This window comes from Lactuca sativa, chromosome 1 (assembly GCF_002870075.4).
Source record: "Lactuca sativa cultivar Salinas chromosome 1, Lsat_Salinas_v11, whole genome shotgun sequence".
Classification (NCBI taxonomy): domain Eukaryota; kingdom Viridiplantae; phylum Streptophyta; class Magnoliopsida; order Asterales; family Asteraceae; genus Lactuca; species Lactuca sativa.
The window spans coordinates 110,318,316-110,335,326 of record NC_056623.2 but is presented as its reverse complement, the minus strand read 5'-3'; the positions used below and the strand labels follow the sequence as shown (position 1 = coordinate 110,335,326).

The 17,011-nt window shown below is 36.2% G+C and overlaps 1 protein-coding gene across 1 annotated transcript; it reads left to right on the top strand.

The window, feature by feature from the left end:
• The first annotated feature begins 1,995 nt into the window (after positions 1-1,995).
• LOC111921473 (uncharacterized) lies at positions 1,996-3,334 on the top strand. The gene is made up of 3 exons (XM_023917053.3): positions 1,996-2,133; positions 2,492-2,528; positions 2,668-3,334. Exons 2-3 carry the CDS (start codon positions 2,512-2,514, stop codon positions 3,146-3,148), a joined length of 498 nt encoding a protein of 165 aa, XP_023772821.1. The 5' UTR covers positions 1,996-2,133; positions 2,492-2,511; the 3' UTR covers positions 3,149-3,334.
• Positions 3,335-17,011: the final 13,677 nt, after the last annotated feature.

Sequence of the window (17,011 nt, the reverse complement as noted above, 5' to 3'; positions counted from 1 at the left end):
CCTAGTCGGTGGACTGGGGTTAAGGGATTAATCGGCTTGGCGGAGATTAATCGGGGGATTAATCAGAGACCATTAATTGTTAATTTGTTGAATTTAAAAAAATTAAATATGGGTAATATCATATAAAAGTTCATAAATACCACTAATATCATAACAAAATAGGTTAATATGACTAATAAAAGACTAATTATACCTTAAATAGTTTCTATTGAGATATAACTTCTTCATAGTGTTAAATTTTCTTCAAGTTCTATTGTTTCACTCATTATGTATGCAGGGATTAATCGCTAGGCGCCCTCTAATCGGTTGAGTAGCGCCTAGGGATTAATTGGAGATTAATCGGGACCTAATTGAGATTTTTACAACAGTGATATATATATATATATATATATATATATATATATATATATATATATATATATATATATATATATATATATATATATATATATATATATATATTGTCCATATATGTTCATAGCCCATTGTATATCTAGGCCCTTAGGTTAACCCATCTACTCTTGTATATATTGTTCATGTATCTCTTTTTGAAAGGCAATGGGAGAATTTCCCATTCCATATTATTCTAGATATTTTGATTCAACCCGACTTGATTTTGAAAAATTTTAACCATGAACATTTGTTCATGTAACTAAATATTAGGCCCCAACCAAGAAAAATCATGGATCTACAACTTCAACTGAGAATAAAAAACATTATTACAAAATGATATCGCTAAACATTTCCGTCCATATCAGTGAAGCTGATTTAATCTTTACATCCTTTATATAGTCAAAAATGACCAGAGGTATAATGGTAATTAATACGAATGATTGAATCATTCAGAAACTCACCTTTTATATGAGAGTCACTATCATTGCTATATTGATTTTGATATATACGGTTGGTATATGTAAACAAATTCTATACTTGTGTAAATTTTCTGACAACTACTTTGTTCTCATTATTGATCTTTTACCCGTGGTTTCCACATAATTAATAACACAGAAGTCTATTTATGTTATTATTTTTTTTTTTGGACATTTCGATATAATCAATAACACGAAGTCTCTCTATGTTACTTTATCTTTTTTTCTTTTTTTTTATTATGTCACCTTATTATAACTTTATATATATTTTTTATATGTTCCTACGTTTTACGCGTGTTATAATCTAGTTTTAATATACACCTCAATAAGATAAAAATCTTACACAAAAAAAACCAATTAAGATCTGGGCCACAGCCCACCCACGACAACATTGATATAAGCTGCAGAATGGCGGTCCAAGACAAGTCTTGGGTCAGTCTCGAAACGGTCCTGTTTTTTCGAGGTTGGTCTTGAAACAGTCTAGTTTTTTTTTTCGTACCGGTCCTCGTCGGTCTTTTTCTTGTCCGGTCTTTTTTCGGACCAGTCATCTTCATTTGAACTGGTCTTTTTTTGATCCGGTTTCGCGGTCTTTCCATGCACCTTTTTCGGTTTGATTTACGAGTATTTTTTGTTCGATTTCGGTATTTTTCGATTCTTTTATTTTCGCTTCTAAGTTTTTTCCAGTAACAAATATGTGATTAACACCAAAATGATAAATTAAGATTTATTAAATATGACAATTTAAGTTTAATAAAGGGAAAAAAATGAAATAAGTTAGATAATTTGTGATTAAAAATTGTATAATTAACAAAATTTGATATATTTATAAAGCTTTGTTACCGGTCTTTTTTCCAAACTGGTCTCGTTCGGTCTCGGAACGGTCCGATATTTTTTGGGACCGGTCTCGGAACCATCCGGTCTTATTTGGAACCGGTCTCGAAACGGTCCGGTTTTTTTTCGGTCTCGAGCCAGTCTTTTTTCGGTCTGATCCTTTTAGGACCGGTCTTTTTCCGGTCCGGTCTCGTTTTAGACTGATTCGGTCTTGGTTATTTTTCGGATCCAATCCAAGATCGGTCTTTTTATGCATGTCTACATTGATGTTATAATTTTTTAGGGTCAAAAAAATTGATCCACCTCCACCTCAGGGTCCAGTAAGCGTAGAGAGGCGGTGAAAAGGAAGGGAGCCAGCAAATCAGGTTCAGGCCATTTCAGAAATCGATACCTTGAGGACGAGGAGACAGGACGATTGCTTCACTTGATACCGGTAATTTCTTCTTACTCAACTTATTTGATTGCTTGGTTTTCAGTTGTGTTTAGTTATTTTCTGGGGTTTGTCATAAAGCTATTTTGGTTTTTCTGATATAAGTTTTAATGATTCATTGATTCTGAATATATTGATAGACATCTCTTTTACACGTGTATTGCAGAAATTCTGGTTAACATATGTTTTCTGCTATTATTAAATTATGTAGGAAATTCTTTGCATGCATAATCATCCCTTTAACATGTGATGGCATCCACAATTAACAACTTACAAACGTTTACACACATGTGTACATACATACCATAAAAAGCTTAAACCAGTTACACAACTTCTCATGAATTTAAAATTTTTGATGCAGCGAAGTTGATACAAGAAGACATGGATCAACAACAAAGGTTAGGTATATATTTTGGGCATTAGAGGAAATAACTAGTTATTTTTTACTTGATCAAGATTGGACTCTTTTATTCTCCTATAAGTAAGGTACCTTAATTAATAATTATAATGAATGACAATCAATGGTTTATTTTTCAGTGTGGCCAACGATATAAACAAAATTCTGAGAGGGGCTGAGTCCATGTCAAACAAGCTCGAACATCTGAGCAGTCGTGTACAACATATGGAGGAGGAGTTCCAAAAAGTTCAAAAAAATCAACCTGAGTTTCCTCTTATCTCAGATGAGGAGCCCCAAGACATATGCTTACCTAACTACCAAAACTTTTATCTACCTAACTTCCCTGAGAATTTTAAAGATGTTAAAGTCTTTCGTAAGTGGAAGAAGTGTGTAGATTCGTGTTTTGAGGGTCGTGAAATCCCATACGAAATACAAGGACAACTTGTAGCCGAGACATTCCCAAAGAATTTCCCATGGTGGGAACAAATCCAAAAGCTAAGCCAGCGAATCGATAACAATGATAAGATTACGTGGAGAGAGATTAAGAAGATGTTTATCGTTCAATTTTTTTCTTCAGATTGTTTGGTTTCCAACAAGGACACGGTTGTCTCCTCCTCCTAAGAATGACTAACCATATTATACTTTTGATTTGGTTGCAACTAGTTAGCATTCAAAACTACTCAACAATGTAAGGGGTGTTTGGTTCAAACTTTCTTTTTGACTGTTTTGGAATTTAGCAAATGAAAATATGAAATGGAATTGCATGTATTTGGAATTTAAGGAAATTAAAATCCTTTTGCTTGTTTGGTTGAAAATATTTGGATTGAAACCTCTGGAACATTAGCAATGACTAAACTCGGAGGATATTTACAACTTTATTCGGAGATTCATGTTAAATGAAGGGGAGTAGACTCCTTTAAACCCTTTTTTCATAAAACATACCAAGTATGATTAGCTATTTTGAGAGAATCGCACATACAGGGTGACCAACCTCTGTTTGGTCTTCAAATTCAAAAGAAAAAAAAAGGTAAGAAAAATCAAAAGAAGCTAACATATTTCTTTTTAAAATTAAATATTATCCTACTTTCAAAGGGTAATCTGTAATTTAATAATAAAAGCAATCTATACCAATGTACGTAGAAAGTACATTGCTATAATTGGTGATTTATGTCTTGCAACTATGAAACATCATGTGAATTATTCCTGGTTTAAGGGCCTATTTTTATAGATCTTTTATTCACTATTAAATGGATGGATTTTAATATAGTTTGTATGAACATATTTTGTGGTTAGGAGAAGTTTCAAGTCCAACTTAAATTCTAAATCATCAATGACATATTAATGAACAGTTAGTATGTGTTAGCAAGAAAATATAGAAGTATACTTAATAGATAGCCAATCCCAAAAAAGACAAACAATTGGATGCTAGTTTTCAAAACTCATATAATGTAGATATTTATCCCCTTCATACTTCATTTTCATAATAGTTGATGGTTTGTTATATGGTTTACTCTCTATTGATATTTTAGGATCCTGAAGTCTTGACGGGTAAATCTATAGGAGCCTTCTTGGAAAGGAGAGAGGGTTTTTCTTTTTTAACCACCAATTGGTCATTGTACATGGTGGAATCAAGGTCAGCAAGAGTAAAACGTGCGCCATAACGGTTAGATTTGGATCCTAAAGCATAATAGGGAATTCATGTATCATTTTAGGATCCTTCGTATGGAATGAACTAAAGTCAAGGATCCTTACCAGTAGCAATAGGGATAATAGCAGTTGAACTTTCTTGGTGACAGGAAGGATCAAGCTTAAATGTCCTATCAATCTTGGGCAGAGCAAGGAAGTTCTCGATCCTATCTTCAGTATCGTCAGCGGGAAGGCTTAGCTCGTCGAACAAGAAAGCTGCAAAAAACCAAACAAAATAAGAAGTGTGAATATCGGGATCGTTAATATAGAAATCATAAAACTTACCCTTTTGACCCAAGATTGAGGTAAAAGATTTCCACCAAGAATTGAATCACGTTTCACGAAAAAAGTATATTCCTTTCCAAGCGCCATCATTATGTTTTTACTTCAAGATAAGGGGTGATTTGCCAGTCTTGAATTTCAATAGGAAACGAGAGTTCCCGAAAGTCAAAAGTTCATAAACGTATGCTAACTCGTTTAACCCAATGTTAAGGTCCATGGAACGATTCAGATGATCAATCTAGTAAAGGATCCTCCAAATCGTTGGCATGGCCTGGATATATGAGATTTTGGTAATTTCAAAAAATTCAGAGATAATCCCGGAAAAGGGATAAGAAAGGCCTAGGGTGAAAGGGTACTTAGGAAAGCAAACGCAAATGAGGGAAATGAAATCTAGTTGAATCGTTGCATCAAAAGCTTTAAAAAAATACTAGCAGGAAAAGATCCAAGCAAATTCAAAGCTTTGATACTGTCATCAAAGGTACACGTTTCCTTGTAGGAAAGGATTTTCTTATCCATGAAATCATCATCGGGTATAGCAATGATGTTTGTGCGAGAGCGAGCTCCTGTTTTTTTTTTACCATATTTAAAAGAATACGAAGAAGGAGAAAAAGAGACAAGGGTAGTACTTTCAATGATATTCAGTCAACGTCATAGCTAAAAGAGTGAGACAAAATTGAAAGACTAAATACCTTATTTATTCAAGAATCATGGAAAGGTAGAAGGGTGATTTGACCTATTCCAACGGCTAAAAATCTATCCGTTGAATTTTGAATTACCCTATAAGTTAGAACTTTTTACTTCATTTTTTACTTTAAAATTATACCTCTATATGTCCAGAAACTAAAATTTATATTTTGCAGGTATAATTTGGGGCGATTGTTAGGGCCAGGATCCCAGAATCATATTCAGGTTCCTTAATATTGCTGAAACCCCAGGATCCTTAAAATATATCGCAGGATCCTGATTATTATTACTAATATTTCGTAACACCTATAACGGTTGTGTTTTTATCTCTCTTTTTCTAACATGTACAGAACTACTTAACGTGAGACTCATTCTCAATGGAGAGTCATCTCGACCAGGAAAAAGACCCGGAATACCAAGCCAAACATCGTCCATATGTAGGTTTCAGAGGATCCCGAAATTATCAGACTTCTTGTTACTTGCATTAGACTATAATTAACACATGTACTTAGCACACCATACACATGATTAGCTGGATTACTACATTTGTACTCGTATTACCTTCATCATTTTTGTAATCTCAGATTTAAATCAATAAAAAACATCAAGGCAGGTGATCATTATCACCCCCCCCCCAAGGTTTTATGTTTCATATCCTTCAAAATGATCAACGACTTTCCCTATAACTCACTTGTCTTACCTTGGTCATTCTTCTGTACTTACATTATACTAACACCACATCCTCTCATACAACTTGGTCTAGTTGCATTTGGAACCAGTGAAACATCACAACAAGGCAGCTTAACGATGACCACTACTCCAACAAATGAATTACAGGGGCTGACCGCCGAAGGACCAACATCCTCCGCCGCCATAATGGCACAAAGCGCCTCCATGCAAACACCACAACTGATGGTGATCTCAAGCAGCACCATATCAACAACGGTGCACAACGTCAGCGGCATGTCGATTATCTCACAAACATCACCACTAAACCAAATGGTGATAGAACAAACGATGACTTTCCAAACACCGTCGCTAAACCAAATGGTGAGATAACAAACGATGGCTTTCCAAACACCTCCATTTGTGGCAAACATGCCTTTCTATACCACAATCCCACAACATCAGCCATTCATGTCAAACAGCTCACTCGTACAAAACCCACCCCTCCTGTCAACCCAAACACTAACCTTCCCATTTAAACAGAAAACCTTTTACTGCCAAACCCTAGGCATCACTTGGCATACAACAACATGCTAATGCAACCATACCTCACATCCCAACAATATAACTTAGATGGTGTTTTCTCCATCCTAAACCAAGATTGCCTATCGCGAAGTGTAACATCTCTATTTGCCAAGGAGCTCCTAAATACAAAGATGTTACCACACCTCAAGACCTACAATGTAACCACAAATTTAGATAGTCACATCGATACTTACGAATGGACAATGACCTCATTAAAGCAGGACGAGTGATTCTGGTGTAAGTATTTCCTGACAACCTTAGATGGCAAGCAGGAACGTGGTTCAAGACGTTATGGCCAGGGAGCATTTACAATCTTGGCCAACTAAAGTATCTTTTCTTGATAAATTTCATGCAACTGCGTAAATACAAAGGAAATTCACACTCAATCATCGGTTGTAGATAGAAGGAATGAGAGACGGCGTGAGAATATTTCAGTAGGTTTGTTAATACCACATTAGACGTACTGGGGCATGACGAAGGGTTAATAGCAGGTGCCTTTACGTGGGGCCTCCTACCGGAACCGCTGTCCCAGAAACAACTAAAGGGGAACCTCATAGAGGTAGCATGGAGTCTATGTGCTAAGTTCGATGCCGAGAATGCCAAGGATACAACAAGGTAGCATGACCAACCTCATGAAATCATGATGATCAGATCAAAGCGGGGAAGGCAGGAAGAACATGACGGGGTAGACAGCCTCACCAAATCCATGAAAGGCTTAACGTTTTCAGCAAAAGATCCCCGACCGATAGGCTGGCGAGGAGACGACCTACTCATAATCCAAGGGTCCATCAGAGACATTACTATCAACTGAATATACATCGATACCAACAGTTCAACATATATTATATATGAGCCTTGTTTATGTCTCCTCCCAGATAGGTTGAAGGAGAGCCTCAAACCCGCAACACGGCAGATGGCAAGCTTCACAAGGCACAGGCTGTGGCCCCTAGGCACGATCCACCTGCCGTTCATGCTGACCAGTAATGACAAGGAAAAGAAAAAGACAACCCTCATAGATTTGTCGTAATCTGGCACCCAGCGGAACACAACATCATCCTCGGACGGATAACCCTACTCTAATTCGGAGCAATCCCATCGAGAAAGCATGGAATAATAAATTTTAGTACAATAGAAGGGTCGGGGACGGTCTTGGCAACGCCACCAAGAGAATTACAGTGTTATGAGATCATGCAGCCGACAAGCAGGCGGAGCCAACAAGCGGAAGTGAAATCATCAACATGGAACACCCATACCAACCAGTCAGCATAGGTGGCAACCTTCCCCAACGACAAGACATGAATTGATCAATCTCTTAAAGAAATACAATCATGTTTTTTCCTGGACTAGTACGGACATGGTAGGAATAGACAAGGAGGTCATAGAGCACAAACTCATGATCAAACCGGGCGCCAAGGAAATCAAACAGAAAAAACGAGTTCACGGGAGAGACAGGAACATGGTAATCAACTTTCCCCAAATAGAAGCCAAGGCAAAAATCTGGATTATCCACTGCATCACTCATGCAGATCGTTTGCGAGGACACACGAATCACACAAGCACTCCTAAATTGATGATCAACCCATTTAATTGTCTTCTTCCTCCACTTCATCTTTTCTTTTGGTCCAGCCCATTAGTTAGGCCACCAAGAGTCCAATTGATGTCTTCTAAGCATCTCTAAATTATCCAACAACTTCTTTGATCCTTGAAAGAGAAATTGCTCCATGTTTAAAATAATTAGCCTAGTTTTAATTCCATCTTCTATTTGCAATCCAAGCCCAAGTGTTCCATGCTCAAGTCCACAAGTATACCATAAGCTTCTAGTTTTAAGGCCCCGCATTCCCCCAATCCTCTGTGTTGAATAATCATCAAAAAAAATCCTACAATTAAGCTCAAAAGACTAGAAAGTACCCGATAAAGATGAAAAATAACAAAAAGAGAAAAGATGCATGAAGACTAACTAAAATGAGATGAAATATGCTCGAACTACAAAAAAAAGTAAATAAAATGAAACTATCACTTACGAGGTAATGTTGAGTTAAACTTCTTTATGTTTCTATAAATTAAGTTAATATATAAAAGAGTAAACTATAAAGTTTGTTTTTTTGGTTTTTAAAAAAGAGCACTTTGAGTCATTTTTTGGTGTAAAAGTCCAAAATTTTAAATATTATGCATATTTGGTCCATCAAAAATTTAAATACACTTGAAAATACTAATTTTCCTTTAAAAATTTTCTTTTTCTATTTCTTTTATTACATAAATTAAAAAAAAATAACCCATTGGCCACCTCCTACTAATCCACTCACCCTTCACTCTTAACATATTGACTACATCTCTTTCTCTCTTTCTCTTTCTTTCTCTCTCTCTCTCTCTCTCTCTCTCTCTCTCTCTCTCTCTCTCTTTCTCTCTCTCTCTCTTCATTCCAGTCAGGCCACCATCGTTGTGGGACTACCATTTTCGTAAAACCACCACCATATGTCGGGAAAATATGAACAACTACCATCACATGCCAGAAAAATAAGAACTTCAACACCACCACCAGTAGATAGCAAATATGCGTCCTATAATTTTGTTTCTGATTGGAAAACCCTCTTCGAAATGTCACCCGCCTCTATGGAACACCACCCTTCTCTCTCTATCTCTGTTTCTCTTTCTTTCTTTCTCTCTTAGATATGAAAACACAAGCAAGGGTTTTAGATCTTACTAGCATACCGACATTAGGGTTACTAGAGAGTTAAGATTCCGCTCTTTGTTTATTTGCCGGCAAAGTCAGCTCCAAATAATTCTAGGGTTCTGACATCCAGCCGATTATAATACCACCATGTTCGTTAAGTTACAATATCAATGTTCCAAATCCAGATCCAACAACGATTCATCAATGTTCCAATGGTGTTGGTGGTTCCAAATCGATCAAAGGTGGCGACAGTTTTTCAGTGTTACAAATCCCACGACATTCCTCCTTGATGGTGCTGGTGAAGGTGGTATTTTCGATGATGGAAATGGTACCCGACGAGAATAGCAGTATTTTTCAACAATACATTGAATATATAGAGAGATGAATGGCGAGAACGACAGTGGTAGTGGTTCTCGGAGGTGGTCTGTGGTTGCAAGCGTTGGCAAGTAGTTTCCTGCAATAAGGGTGAGAGAGAAATGGAGTAGTTGTATTATAAAGAGAATGTCGTATGTTGGGTGGTGTTATTATTATCAGTGTTGCAGAAATCGGCCTAATCGGCCGATTAATCGCTAATCGGACCTCCACCGATGAGATTTATTGTTAATTGGTTACTATAATCGGGTTTGGTCAATACAGGTCAAATTCGGAATTAATCGGGCCTAATCGAACCTAATCAGGTTTGGTCAACGCAGGTCAAAGTCAGACCTAATCGGACCTGATCGCCGATTAATCACTTTTTTTTGTAGTATTAAAATTAGATTTATAATTTTTTGAATAATTTTCTTAATAATTAATGGTCCCCGATTAATCTCCCGATTAATCCCCGCCTAGCCGATTAATCCCTAATTGCTAGTCCACCGATTAGCGATTTCTGCAACCATGATTATTATATATTTTTTTAATCTAAAAACAGATAAAGAAATAAAAGAATGGAAAAAGAAATTAGTGAAGGTAAAAGATTCATTTCAAGTTCAGTCAGGGAACCATTCTGCATTGAAGTTTCAATTTTGGACCGACCATGCACAAGAAAGAAAATGGACTCAAACTTCACTTTTTGGGATACCACATGGACCAATTTGAAATTTACTCTATATAAAATTTGGTAGGGTAGAAACTATAAAAACTTTATTATAGTTTTTATTCTTGTGGTTTACACCAATTTGTATTTTTAGTACAAGTTTTGAATTTTGACATGGCTGATATTTTTAGTTTCCAAAACTTACACTCATGATTCTTGAGATTGTTGATGCTCCGTTAATTACATGTGAAATGACAAAATTTCCCCTCATATGATCCTTTGCTTACTTTTATTTATTATACATTTAATTAAATTATAAAATATAACCACCAACACCAACACCGATCACAACCTGCCCCACCATCATCACACGAACCCCATCACCAATCACCACTATCATGATTAGTCGTACCGCCATCACCACTAGCCCCACTACCATCACCAATCACCACCATCTCAATCGGTCCCAGCCTCATCATCACCAACCCCACCACCATCACCACCAACCGCATCATCAGTCATCACTAGCCCCATCACCAATCACCACTAGCCCCACCACCATCACCAACAACCCTACGACCATCACTACCAACCCCATCACTAATCACCACTATTATAAATCAAACTAATTCATTGATGCCCAAATCTAACCATTTCAATCTTCGAGTTTTGGTATCCTTGGAAACACAAAATTACATCTATTGCAAATCAATCCATTTTGTTGTTGATTCTTGTTGCAGATTTGATTAACTTAGCTCTGTGTATGAAAGATTAAAATATAAGGATAATATGGACCTGTGGTGGTAAGAGCAATGGTTGTCGGATGATGAAAGGGTGGCAGTTTCCCTAGACTGAAAATGAAGATGCCAACGTGAGAAAGGCAGAGATCGCTTAAATATTTCCCTTGATCTCCACTGGTGATGGTTAAGGGATAGAGGGAAGGTTAGAACGTGATCTTCACCAGCAGGGAAACGTATGGTGGAGGAAATAGTGATATGGGAAAAGAAGGGGTGGAATCGGCTTAGGTGTTATTAGTGTTTGGAGTGTGGATTAGTTGTTGCTGACGTTTACACCCCGTTCCCGAGTTCAATTTAAGGAGAGAACAGAAAGGAAATGAGTGGAAGTGAGAGGAAAGTAAAAGAAATTGGTGTTCCCGAGATTCATTAAAGGAAGGAAGTGGAAGGATCACTTTCCCTCCTATCACACTCCCGAACCAGACAACAGAAACGTCCGAGGGCTCGTGTGACTTAAATTGAAATATCATCACAATGAATATACATGAACAACACATACATCACCAAAATTACATTGTACAACTGTCATTGTTCACATCAAGTACATTGTTTAAACATTACATATCCATAACATAAATTGTTTGAGAATCACAAAACATAACATCCTAACACACTTGGTATTGTTCTTCAGCTTATCTGTTACCTGAGAATACAAGTTATTTTGAAAACGTCAACATATATAATGTTGGTGAGTTCATAAGCATGTTTGATATAAAATTTGTTTGTATCGTTTGTAAAACCTAGAAAATCCGATATTTTCTGTACAAAAATTGTTTGCGAAAAAGAGGCGATGATTCCATAAGTGCATGTGTATGTGATTTCAAAACAAGTAAAAGTGATTGTTATTCAAAATTGATTTTTTGTATTATAGTTGTTGAGAGTAGGAGTGAGTAATGTTGATCCCCCAGAAACCCCAATGTTTTCCGATATGAATAGTATGATAGTTTTGGTATTATTGTATCATCACAGCGTCTGAATATGCTTTCTCATGATTACTTAGATGGTATTGGATCTCTATGTGAGTCGTTATAACCATGCATAATAATGACTAGTTCGTCTGTCTTGGCATTCTAGCGAATGCCGGAATTAAATTAAGATTTTGTCACCCTAGATTTTGGCCGAGTCTAACTGTAGCGAACAGCTCACGTGTGGGGGAGTCACCCCCGTATAGATCTACACACAAACTCTCGCTCTCCCTCCAGGAGACTCTGGTTATAACTACAGACTACGACCGACACTTAATAGTGTCACCCGTTATTTCCCACTAAATCTTACTGAAATTGAATAACCTTGTTTAACAACCTAATTTTATGTTTACTTGAATAAAAGAGATAAGCCTAACAGACGAAGAGAAGAGGGCAACAAAGGCCCACTAATCATGTATGTTATTATAGGCTGTCAAGTATGAGACGGGCACGTTCGCCCATCATGCATATGTTTGATTTGGACCTTACTAGCAATGCAAATGGGCCATTAAGGCTCAATAACATGTAAAAGCCATTGAGGGTCCCTTAGGCATGTAATTGGGTCATAGGAGGCCCAATAAACATGTGTGAATATATCGGGCCCAATAATCATGATATTGGGCCACAAAGGCCCAATAGCACATATAGAAGGTATTTGAGCCCAACTTTTGAATCGCTTATGTTTTATCGAGTTTAAGTTCGTATTGTTGGTATTCGTGGTATGCTAAATGTTTATTCGCAATAACGAAATATTTTAATGTTTGATTTATAATGAAGTTTTCATTATATATATATATATATATATATATATATATATATATATATATATATATATATATATATGTATTAAAACCATGCGTTATAAACTTTATATTTTTAACCCCAAAAGTTATAATCGTTTATTTGGCCAAAAACATTTAGATTAACCATTGTGGCACCTTTTTCTATAAAAATGACAGTTTTAGTCCATTTTTATGAAAATTGACATTTTTGGTCCTTAAACCATTTTTATTGACATTTTCCACCCAACTTTATTTGAATATTAATTTCAGTCCAAAACTATTGTATTTGTCATTTCTAGCCTTTATTTGCAAAAAGTTATATTTATGGCCCAATTTCCGTAAGTTTTACAATTTTGACCCCAAAATCAAAAACTTTGCATTTTTAGTCCTTTTTAGTAATAAATTCATTTTCAACCCCTAAAAAAGTTTATTTACATTTTAGACTCATATTTTGTTAAGTTTTCCATTTCAGCCCCTCAAGATTTCATTTTTTTGCAACCTTGGGCCCAAAAACTTGTGAGGCCCAATTTAAAGCCCAATATGCCAAATTTTATGTTTTTGTCCCTTTGAAAAGTATGGTTTTCATAAAAATCAAATTTTATACTAATAAACAACTTATAACCCTCATAAAATCGAAAATTTATAATTTACACCCAATCTTTGTTATTTTTGCAAAAATGACACTTGTAAGGTTCTTTGGTTTTGTTTTTCACTTTTTAAACTTAAGGACCCTTAGATCTATGATGTACGTTGTTTAGTATGTTTTTGTTTATGATTATTTGACCCTTTTTGTTATAGATCTTGAAATATAACAAATATTACATATTATCACAACCAAAAATCAAAGAATTCACATATAGCATGCAAACACACATAGATCATCACATAATACTTTTACTCTCTCCCCCCCCCCCCAAAAAAAAAGTAAAAACCAAAAACAAGGGGGTATGAACTCACCTTGCTTTGTTGCTCACGGTTTTGAAGAAGAATGAAAGAACATTTTTGGTCTTAGCAAGCCTCTTAGAGTTGATTTCGAATTTAAGAAGCTTCTAAGGAGTAGATCACGAAAATTATATGAGTTAGGAAGAGGTTTTGATGAAATAAAGAAACTAGGTTATGGATCTAAACAACAACTTACCAAAGATGATGATTCTTATGGAAGAATGTCACACCCCAAAACCGGAACGGCGGAAACGTTCTGGGGTAGATGACGTCAGGTCAAGTATCACAACATATGTAGTATAGTAATCAAAGTACAACAATCATTGCATTAATAGTAATAATTTTACATAATTTACATTTCGTAGCAACATCAAAGTAATACAAGGAATAATATAGATGTAGCTTGGTACTAGGCTATCTTCACAAAGCTCCCGGGATGTACTTGTCTATCGCTGACCTGAGAATACAAGTTATTTTGAAAGCGAGTATCAACATTTTTATAATGCTGGTGAGTCCATAAGTATTTAGTGTCATTTGTATAAGTACGCATTTTTATTCAAAATAACTTTATGAAAGATAGTAGTTTAGAATCTACGGTGTATTAGCGTCTTTTCCAGAAAATCCTATATTTTCTAAATAAAAGCAGTCTTCTACCAAGACCCGACAGATTTATGTTTTAAGGAGTAGTTTTCCCCAAATTACTATCATTACCAAATACATAATTGACTTTAAAGGAGTAATGAGAAAATCATAAGTGAAAATACTAGGGGAAAATAATATATATACCTCAGTAGTAACACTGCTGACTAAAACAAAAGAAAACATAGACTCTAGGAGAGTATCGAATGAATGATACGCCTGGCTCAGTCTAACAAAAGGAAGTACAGAATCCAGACAGTATCGAATGAACGATACAGCTAGCAAAGTCTAAAACAAGAAAATACAGACTCTAGACAGTATCGAGTGAACGATACAGCTAGCAAAGTCTAAAACAAAAAGGGTGAATGTGAACCCGTATGTAACCATGCTGATCGACGATAGAGCATCCGATGACCCTCCAAGTCACGCGTAGAGGTAGTGACATTAGAGGTAGTGGCATTATGTCACCCATGGGCCTTACCGGTGCGGATTGTAGCTAGTAGTCTGGGTGTGGGAGTGTCAGTCCCGTATAGATCTATACACATGATGTTCGCTCTCCTTCCCGGAGACTCTGGTTACACGGCGTTGGCACAATGAAGCGTCGTAGAGGGAAATAGTGTGTCACATTCTAAAGTAAAAGAGAGAGAGAGAGAGAGAGAGAGAGAGAGAGAAAGAGAGAGAGAAAGAGAGAGATAGAGAGAAATAGAGATAGAGATAGAGATAGAGATAGAGATAGAGTCTCCTAACTATTCCTATAATAGTTAATAGGGTTCCAGAAACATGAATAATAGAAGGATGCATGTACTACTCAAGGCGATGAATTGGCTGAGAGAGAGAGAGAGGTTTTATGTCCATACATGTATACATGATATATAACTAATGTTTAAACGACCTTCGGACGGATAACCGATACCCACCAGACCACATCCCAACGAGTAAAAGGAAATAGAGCGAACTAGCCTTCCTAAGTCCTTTAAACATTATTTATATAACTATACAAATATAGGCATGCATTTAACGAAATAGAAGCATAGAAGAAAACTTTGGTAAAACCTTTGGAAAACCTTTAAAAATAAGAATTTACGACTTGATGTCATTTTGTAGAACAAGCTTTGAAAACCTTTGGAAATCCTTTGAAAAACCTTTCATAAACAACTTTGAAAAATGATTTGTATAAAACGGTTTAAGTGAAGAAAACCTTTGATAAGAAATCACGGCTGGATGTCTCTTAAGTAAACAAACTTTGAAAAACTTTGGATAACCTTTAATGATCTAAAAAAAGGATATTCATACTTTAACAAGATTCGAAAACATGATTTGGAAACCTTTAATCTGGATAAACAGTTTAACATGCAAAATCTATTTTGCTATACAGTTATTAATCACATGTGATTTATCTAATAATTGTACAGTTCAACTTGTATTCCCCCCTATAAAAGCAGTTAAAATCATTTAAAAGGTTAATTCAGGGGTATGAACTCACGTGTCGTGGGCAATTCGGATGAATGGACGGTATAGGATGCTAGGTGTCAAGCGAGGACTTGAACACACACTCGGATCCTATTAACATGTAATGATACATTTAAGTATCTAATTAGTCATTTAATAACTAATCAAGCAAGTAAGGATGTCCAACTACATGAAAACACTTTGCTACAAGTGCTAGGAGTACTAAGGGTTGCATATAAGGAGAGTATGGACTCACATTGGAGTTTACTCCTCAAATAGTAGTGTCTAGGGGTGTTTACGGTTTTGGAACCATATTCCCCATGAGTTTACGTCCGTAAACTCATGGGAATGGTGCATTTGTGGGCTTTAAGGCTTCATGCTTGACAAATGAGGGTTCTAGAGTTGATTCAAGGGCTATGGAAGTGATTAAGGCTAAAAATGGACACTTTAGGGAGTTTATGGTTTCTGAACCACTCCTTGGGGATTTTACGACCGTAAACACATGATTTTACGGTCGTAAACTCATGTTAGTCCATTTATTTTGTGCTTTGGTGGTTCTAGGCTATGTAGGCAAGGTTCTAGTCACTTAAACAAACATTGGAAGGTGTTAAGGGCACTTAAAACCCCTTTAGAAGGTGTTTAAGGTTTTGGGAGATCCCCAAACTGTAAACACATGTTTACCCTTTTAAATTCATGTTTGGGGGTTCTTAGATCATTCATGCAAGCCCCGGGGCCATTAGCTAAGCATTGGAAAGGTTTTGGGAGGGTTTTTGGGCATCAAAAACCTCTTTCAAGGTGTTTACGGTTTTGGGATGTTCCCAAACCGTAAACTCTTGTTCTTGGGGTTTTTGGATGTTTAAGCCACGAATTTGCAAGTTTGATAAGCTAAACAACAAGCTAGGAAGGTTAACTTACCGTTTTGAAGCTCAAAGGGGCGATTTTTGACCAAAAACCGATTTGTAGAGAGAGAAAGTAGAGAGAGGAGGTGTCTAAGGTGTGAAAAAAGGTTGGGATGAAACCCACTCAACCCTTAGATAGGGTTGAGTTTACAGCCTGGGTGGGGGTCCACCCAACACCAAACGCAAACGGGGTTTTTCACGACTTCCGTTAAACACGACAAATTTTAAATTATACCTCCTTATTTTTGGTTCGCTTGACAAATATTATTTAAAATATTCTAACGGGTTTAAATCCGGTCAAAAATATTTTGGGATAAATTTGGCTAATTTTTGACGTACTTAATTACGACGTTAAAACAAACGGAAAATTTTCGGTTGTCACAAAGAACCTCCTTGAAATGTTCCAAGATCTCGAAAATTTG